Below are 9,401 nucleotides of genomic sequence, written 5' to 3'. Positions count from 1 at the left end.
AATAACCAGGTACATGAGCAAAATTATGCGATGAAATATCCATATCCATCATTTATACAGTATTTCGAGACCTTAAAATCAACGAGTTTCTTGCACTTAGTCCTACTAGGATTTTTCCATTTTAAAAATTGACATAAAATTAGTTACTAATTAAGTGCTCACTCACTAATTCGAAGAGAGCCAAGGAATATAATTTTTATGGAGTTCGCAGGTCTTCAAACACTGTAGAAATGATATTTCTTGACTGTCCCCTGATGATTTAGTAGGCACTCACTTAATACCTTATTTTAAGTCAGTTTTTAGAATGACAAAATCCTACTAGGACTTAGTACATCAGGCATAGTGATTTTAAGGTCTCAAACACTGTAGAAATGATATTTCTTGACTGTCTCCTGATTATTTAGTAAGTACTTGATTAGCACCTCATTTTATGTCAGTTTTGGCAATAAAAAGTTTTTATTAGAACTCAGTACATCAGGTATAGTTGTTTTAAGGTCTCGAAACAATGTAAAAACAATATTTCTCGACTGTCTTCTGATTATTTAGTGAGATACGTTTCTACTAGAACTCAATATTATTTAGTGAGAACTTAATCAGCACCTCATTTTATGCCAGTTATAGCAATAAAAAGTTTCTACTAGAACTTAGTGAATCATGTATAATGGTTTTGAGGTCTCAAATCAATGTAGAAACGATATTTTTGGAATGTCTTCTGATTATTTAGTGAGAATTTAATTAGCACCTGATTTTATGTAAGTTTTAGCAATAAAACGTTTCTAATAGAACTTAGTACATCAGGCAGTGGTTTTGAGGTCTCAAAACAATGTAGAAACTATATTTCTCGGCTGTCTTCTGATTATTTAGTTAGAACTTAATCAGCACCTCATTTTATGCCAGTTTTAGCAATTAAAAGTTTCTACTAGAACTAAGTGAATCAGGCATAGTGGTTTTGATGTCTCAAATTAATGTAGAAACGATATTTTTCGAATATCTTCTGATTATTTGGTGAGAACCTAATTAGCATATGATTTTATGACAGTTTTAGCAATAAAACGTTCTTACTAGAACTTAGTACATCAGGCAGTGGTTTTGAGCTCTCAAATCAATGTAGAAACGATATTTCTCGCCTGTTTTCTGACTATTTAGTGAGAACTCAATCAGCATCTCATTTTATGTTAGTTTTAGCAATAAAAAGTTTCTACTAGAACTTAGTGAATCAGGTATAGTGGTTTTTGAGGTCTCAAATCAATGTAGAAACGATATTTTTGGAATGTCTTCTGATTATTTAGTGAGATCTTGATTAGCACCTCATTTTATGACAGTTTTAGCAATAAAACGTTTCTACTAGAACTTAGTAAATGAGGCATAGTGGTTTTGAGGTCTCAAATCAATGTAGAAACGATATTTCTCGACTGTCTCCTGATTATTTAGTGAGAACTTGGTTAGCACCTCATTTTATGACAGTTTTAGCAATAAAACGTTTCACTAGGACTTAGTAAATGAGGCATAGTGGTTTTGAGGTCTCAAATCAATGTAGAAACGATATTTCTCGACTGTCTCCTGATTATTTAGTGAGAACTTAATTAGCACCTCATTTTATATCAGCTATAGCGATAAAAAAATTTCTACTAGGACTTAGTACATCAGTGTTAGCGATAAAAAAATGTTTAGTAGAACTTAGTGAATCAGGCATAGTGGTTTTGAGGTCTCAAATCAATGTAGAAACGATATTTCTCGACTGTTTTCTGGTTATTTAGTGAGAACTTGATTGACACCTTATTCTTTAACAGTTTGGAAGATAAAAAATAATCCCCTAGACGTATTGCATAACTCATGGGGGCTCTATGGCTTTTATTTGTCCATAAAGTTTAATGTAAGGCAATTATTTTTTCCGTTGAAGCACCTCAATATTCAGCATTTTAAAAATTTATTTACCTTTTTAATAGTAGTAACAGATACCCTGAATTTTTCTTTCATTCACATATGTTTTTCGTCATCTAAATTTCCCACAAGTACCTAATGTTCCTGCTTAGTTGATACCTGATTGAGTATTGATCTTAATATTGGAGATACTTGATTTTTAGATTCGTTATCTTACGGAAATTGACTCGTTTATTAATTATTTGGGCATTTTCACGATATTGACTCTCCAGCACCTAAAGAGTACCTAATATTTGAACTTGGCACCTAATTAGCACCTAATTTTGGTATTTTTTATATGCCATTTTTCGACTTTGCGTTGCGTTTCAATAAAAAACATTCATTCACATTTAAGTAAAAAAAAATCAAATGAATATAATTACCTTGACATTGTCGTTGATGAATTGCGCATTTTGAGACTGTTTGTAAGTGCACAAGAAACAATTCTCAAAAAGTTATTATCGCTTGACCTTGACAAGCAAGTCAACTCACTACACTTGTGTGGTGATTTATGTCATATATTTTTTTACTCATAATCGTACGATAATCATTTAGATTCATTCTCAAACATAAGAAATTTCCTCAATTTTTCATCTTATCTCTTATATCTTCATCTTATAATTTTTAACTGGATATTTGGCAACACAACTCAGTTGATTGCAGAGTCGCGGAAGTACTTTTTCCTTTTCGAGAAAAAAATCAGTTTAACAGACAAAAGCTCTTTTCTCTTGTCACGTCTCATCTTGCGGCGTTACCAATAGTTGAAAATAGTTGCTTATTACTTTCATCCAGATTTATCCCCTTACTTTTCCTCTTTTTTTTGTTATAACTACGTGAACACACATCCAAAGAATCAACTTCATCGTCAAACAGTTCCCCCTAAGACCCTTAAGGGACCCCAAATAAACCATTCGAATGCGCAGTCCTCCATGGCATAAATCTACACAGTATTCCTGCACTCAGTATTGCGTCGTCTGTCGTCGCGATGCCGTCATGTTTTCAAAATTTCTTTCGGACGTCGGCCTCGTGCGTAAATGATAAACCAAATTTAATCATATTAATTATCATTAATAATAATTTTATATAATGAAAAGACTGTCGTTGATATTTTTTGAGAAAATTATTTGATTCCGCGTGGTTGTTATAATATGTTGTTGATTACTGTTTGAAAAATTTTGAGTTTTATTTTGCGGAGTTGGAAATTTGTTGTTTTTCTTTCAGTCAACATGGCTTCGGCTACCGATGCTGCTAGAGATGGAAGGTAACATTTCTTTTATCACGTTTTTAATAAAATAATTTATATTATACAGGGCGTTTCTATATTCGACCGACAACGCTCTACTCAGAGAAATCTTAATGAATGATTCATTTTGATACAGGAATACGGAGCCTAGTTACTGAAATAAAGAGTGTTCAAAATTTTAAATCAAAATTAAAAATTTGTCATAAATCACGAACGCCACTAAATTTTTTTTCAAATTTGGTGATCAATATGCTCCTTAATAAAGTAATAATTTAACATAAGCAAACTTTGGAAAAATTCAACCGGTGATACGCTATCAGGGTTAGTTATCATTCTTTTTAATTTTGTTTGAAATTACCTGATTATTTTTAGTTGAAAAACTAATAACATTTTATGGAGCTTAAATTAACGGCGTTGTATGTTGTAGAAATTTGCCTCTAAAAAAGTCTGTATCCACGTGAGTAATTTACAAATTAATTATTCATTTCCAACAATGATTAAGCGTGAGTAGTTCAAAACAAGAAAAATTATCCATAATTTCAATTATTCAAACTGTTTTGTACACGGAGGACTTCATATAGCCCCATATAAAAAATCTGTAGGATTTAATTCAGGTGATCTTTGAGGCCAACAATTGTGTCCACTCCGACCAATTCATTTTTCTCTAAAACGTCTGCAACTGCAGCAAAATGAACAGATGCCACATCGTGTTCTAGAGTTGAAAATTCCTTCCCTAGTAAATCTAGCCTCGTCTGTATACAACACATATTTTGGGAAATTTCGATTTTCACAACACTCTTGTAAATACCAGTTTGAAAATTCTATAAGCACCTGAAAATCTCTATGTTCTAATGCTTGAACACTGACCAATTTGTATGGATTCTTTTAAAACTTTTCATACAGTAGAATGGTCAAATCTTAAAGCGCCAACTACAGTTCGAGTATTTAAAAATGGCCTTTCAAAAAATATTATTTAATATTTCCGTTTCAATACGATGAGGCATCTGTTCATTTTGCTGCACCTGTAGACGTTTTAGAGAAAAATGAATTAGTCGAGGTGGACCCAATTGTTGGCCTCCAGGATCACCTCCTGGATCACCAATTCTATCGTTTTTTTCATATGACACGTTTTTCAATATCGTAGTAAGCGGCCAACAGTTTGAACAATTGATATTATGGAAAATTTTTATTTGTTTTAAACTACTTGCTCTTAATCATTGTTCGAAGTTAAATTAATTTGTAAATTATTTGATTGTAGACTTTTGTTTGGAAGTAAATTTCTCCAATATCGTTCATTTTAGCTCCATAAAATTTTTCCAAAGTTTGTTTATGTCAAAATATTATTTTATTAAGGAGCATATTGGTCACAAAATTTGAAAAAAAAACTTTAACACCCTATATCTCAGCAACTAGACCCCGTAAGGGTTCGTATTCCTATATCAAAATGGATCATTTATTAAGATCTCTTTTTGGTAGAGCGTTGTTGGTCGAATATAGAAGCACCCTGAATATTCTGTCATAAAACGCAATCATTTTAGCTTCGAAATGTGGTGGAATTTCTGTTCTGTTCTTAAACGGGCATCTGTTCAATAATTTTTTTAAAAATCGTCGGTAAACCTTTGGACCTGGCAAGGAAATTTCATTGTGAATGTGTTGGTAAGACTGTTTTACGTCTAACGAAAGTTATAACAACGTTTATGAACAAAAACCTTCAATAGTTTAGATCTCATCAATGCAATTGCGTCCAATCCTAAAAAGTTAAGATGTTTTTTGTTATTGTACAAACAATATGGTGTTTTTTGGAAATTGGTAAATTTTTTTACCTTTTTAATACTGTATTGAATGTAATTATATGAATGAAAAATCGTGACAACTGATTTTCTGTTTTAGAAAATGCATTTTTCGAACGTGTTATATTTAATGCTTTAACGGAAATGTAAATGGTGTCACAACGAACAAACAAATGTTCAGTGTGATGAATCTAAATTAAATTTTTGCTTTTGCTTCACTAGTAAAAAAAATTGTTCCTTTGATGCCCATTCTTGATAATTAGTCATTGCAATAGAAATGAATCAATATGATAGAAAGCAAGAGTTATACTTTCTTAATTTGATTAAAAATTGATTCAATTTGACTTTGTAATACTTAATAATCAAGTTTTTAAAAGCTCTTCTGGTTCACCAAAGAATGGAACCATTGGAGCAGCACATCTTTTCATTTGAAATCATTATTCATCGAGTCAATAACAATCAAAGGATGATTATGATATTAAATTGAAGGATGAAATTTCGAGGGCGAATTATGAATTCTTCTTGCTTGCGATTATTCCGGCATTTCTATTGCTCTTCTAGCTGCGTGCTGCGTAGCTTGTCTTTCTGAAGAAACTCGTACCCGAAGAGGAATTCCAGCTGCTCTCAAAACTCTTTGTCGCTCTGCTTGCTGTTGTGTTCTCATATCTGCTTGAACCGAAGATTATTTATTTCCTGCAGCTTTTGCTGCACGGGGTTTTTGCTTCCGAGGCATTTTTAAAGAAAAATAGAGTAAAAAATAAAAGCCTGAGAGTGAGATATAAAATAATAAATAGCATGTAAACACATAAATGACACCTAAAGTGAAAAATTCAAATATTTTTATACTACATATATAATGACTGAAAAAAATAAAAATAAATAAATAAAATTCCAAAAAACTGAAATTAAAGTCAATTGAATTGGATATTGACGTGACTGTTGATAAACTTCATTACTGGACTGCTAGATGGCGTTGAAGAAGCTAGATTTTTGACAAAAAATTGTTTTATATCTCGTAAAAAATCATTTCGTTATTTTATTTTAATATATTACAATTTTATGGCTTGTAAAAAGTTATTTATATTTATATATGAGCCGACAGCTATCTAAATGTGAAAAAAGGAAATAAAAGATGTGATTTCAGCTAAATTCTAGAAATTTTTAGCTAAATAAGTCACTAGAAGAACGGGCCGGGTGAAATGACATTTTTTGGGATTTAAATCTAATTTTTCATGGTTTCTAATTGTCGGTTGTCTGGAGCGACCAAAAAAAAGCTTAAACGTCTCCTGTTTTTATTGTTTGTTTGTTGATATGTTAGCTTTTGTTTTGGTCGCTCCAGACAACCAACTATTAAAAACCATGAAAATTTCAGTTTTTTCAAGTTTCTACAAGAACCGTTATTTTGAGATATATGAATTTACTAATGAAGTCCCCTTAATTTAAAGCGTAGGATCCAATGATAAAGAGAAAAATGGGTATTGCCATTTGAAAAAAGTATGTTTTCGAAGTTTTTAGATAGCGATATTCGGCACCTTTTTTGGAACACCCTGTATACATTTCTATCAAGATGTTTACAGATTTTGAAAGCTGTGAGTCCCAAAAATATAATTTTTTTAGTGGTGAGCTGCATGTGTCCAAATATTTGGAAAATTACGAAATCACGGAAATGACAATACCTATAAAAAAAGTGTGAATACATTTTTTGTAAAGAATCGGATGATCTACAATTTTTGTCCAAACTATATTTGTTGTAAAACTCACCGTTTAGCAGAAAAACGCGAAAAACCTATTTTTGTAAACTTTCACCATCAATAAAATTTTTTGCATCAGGGGGATTGATGGAGACTTTTCACAATTCATTTATACTGTACATTCACACCAATTTTTAGCTCTATTGGAATTTTTGTAACCTTCAAAGTCTTATTTGACTGGACTATATGAAGATTTTTTATGAATTGAGGCAAAGAAGTTGTTGATTAACCCTTAAACTTGCAAGATATTAACCAATAACTTTTTTATCTTGTTTACAAGATTTATTATCATTTAGACCTCAAGAAAGATGATGGTTTTTCTCAATTTTTTGAACCATATGTTTCAATACTTTTGTAACCTTACTTCTACTTTAAGGACTAATTTGACTGGACTACATAAACATGTTTTTGGAAATAGAACTTTCCCCACGATTTTGGGTCACAGGCGTGTAATAGTTTTAGTAGAAACGACACACACTTGGCAATAATATCACAATGTCAAAACAACGATTCTATTTAAGAAAATAAAAAAGTAAACCGTCGGCATCGAGTTATATTTTCGGTGTTGACACCCTGAATAAACATAAACATATTAAGGGTGATTCTTAATTACGAGACATTAAGAGTTCAGCAACAGTTAGTGCGCGTATATTTTTGAAAAGAAGACTAATGTGTATCTGTTGGTATGCACTCCATACTATAATATATTGTACGTTCCAGTCAGGAAATGTAAATGAAGGGTCTCTATCTCTATAACAAATCAACTCCGCTTCTGTCCTACACCTTGCGTCACTTCAATGACTAAAAGCTTTACGACAAATAGGCCGAGTATTGGGGTTTTTACGTGAATACCAATTAAGACAATAGATGAATGAAATGTCGTCGGATTATTTTCAGTACATTCATAACCATAAGTTCTACAGAACAATATAAGAAAGGCCCAGACTAGTAAAAAAATTATACCTAAATAACTTTTTGTTTTATTTTAATTCCCAGAAATTTTACTGAAAATACGATTTTAGGTTTTACCATATACAGAACACTTGACTTGATGGAAATAAACAATACATGGAAAAAATTATCTCATTCGACACCTCGTTTCTGAGTTATAGATATTTAAAGATGCGAAATCATTCGTGGGAAAGCATTGAAAATAACTAGTCCGTCATTTTGTGTGTTCCGTCATGTTAGATTTAGAATGACGCGATAATATAAATTGGCATTCGAACAAAATGTGTATATGAAATTAAAACTTGAATTATCGATAAATTAGTAATTTCGTATAAAACATCTATGTTTTATTACCATTGAAATTTAGTTTGGCTTTTAACGTGTTTTAGACATTTTATGATGTATAAAGTTAATTTCTACCGTTCACTTTCAGGTCTAAAACAGCTGACTCAAATATGATTTAAAGCAACTTTATGTTATTTAAAGATCTCTTAAGTGCTTTTTTATAGTCGTTACTTCGTTTCGTGATTTTTACAGGTCACGTTTTGTACTGTTTATCGCATTTTTCTTTTTACGTTACCGTCAAAAACTGAATATTTCACGAAAATTTATTGATAATCAATAAAATTGATTTGTTGAAATCACTAAAACTTTCATAACTGCTTGAGAAATTTTCCGTGAGGGAGCGATCAGAAAAATGAGAAATTTCATGGTATGCGTAGAAAAATTAGTATATTTCATTAGGAATTTGGAAAAATACATTTTTTGACGTGTAATGAACGTTATTTTTTATTGAACTCATGTCAAAACAACGCAAAAAAGATGAGATTTATTTTATTTTCAGACTAATAATAATACATCGTACAAGTATCTATATTTCATTAGGAATTTGGAAAAAATACATTTCTGGACGTGTAATGAACGATATTTTTTATTATACTCATGTTAAAACAACGCAACATGAGGAGATTTATTTTATTTTCAGACTAATCATAATACATCGTATCTTCCGAATTTAAGCAGTGTTTATAACAGGAGAAAAGAGTTTTAGACAATCGAATAAATCTATATTAGAACAAAATGGAAAACGCACAGCTTAAAAATAAATTCAAACTATTTGGATAGTATCTATCTAACAAATCATTGAAAAAATCAAAATAATTTCTTACATGAGATTCCACCAGGCGTAGCAACCTTTCTTATATGCCTCCGAGATTCCTGTTTTTGCTGAGTAAACTTTTTGCAGAATTACCTCTTGCTTAAAATCAGCCTTCGTTCTAGTTAATTTAGCAATAATTTTTTGTGGAAATTGTGATCACTGTTCCAATTTTCATACTGCCACACATCGGGATCATCTTAATGTCTCTTGGTCAGTAATCTTCTTGTTTAACACCCAAGTTTGACTCTGGAAATCATAAAAATCATCAGAAAGCTCCTGTACAGTGTATGGCTATCCATTTTTTTTGCTGCACTTATAAGACTAATTTTCTGATCTGAAATATATTTTGGAGAACCTTTTAATTTCTTTTTCGATATTGGAATGGGTATTATCAAACTATATCCAGTAATGAAGTATTTGTAAGTAATGGACTTTGGTGTATTTAATTTGGACGTCGCCTGTAGGACATGGCAAAACCGTCTGCAGGTCATATAGAGCAAGCATGTTATTAGTTCTCTTAAAATTGTCCATATCTATCCAGGATAGCTCTTTTCCAATTATGTGGATCTCAAACTATTAAGGTTTTC

The 9,401-nt window shown here is 31.3% G+C and overlaps 1 protein-coding gene across 1 annotated transcript in view; it reads left to right on the top strand.

The window, feature by feature from the left end:
- The first annotated feature begins 2,881 nt into the window (after positions 1-2,881).
- The window catches only part of LOC130903783 (kinesin-like protein CG14535), a 256,050-nt gene continuing 249,530 nt past the window's right edge, over positions 2,882-9,401 (top strand). The window contains exon 1 of the mRNA XM_057816111.1: positions 2,882-3,181. Coding sequence (XP_057672094.1) covers positions 3,147-3,181 — 35 coding nt within the window. The 5' untranslated portion in view covers positions 2,882-3,146. The remainder of the gene's footprint in view (positions 3,182-9,401) is intronic.

The sequence above is a fragment of the Diorhabda carinulata genome, chromosome 2 (assembly GCF_026250575.1).
Source record: "Diorhabda carinulata isolate Delta chromosome 2, icDioCari1.1, whole genome shotgun sequence".
NCBI lineage: Eukaryota > Metazoa > Arthropoda > Insecta > Coleoptera > Chrysomelidae > Diorhabda > Diorhabda carinulata.
The sequence above is the reverse complement of the archived record's forward strand: the minus strand, read 5'-3'. Positions and strand labels throughout refer to the sequence as shown.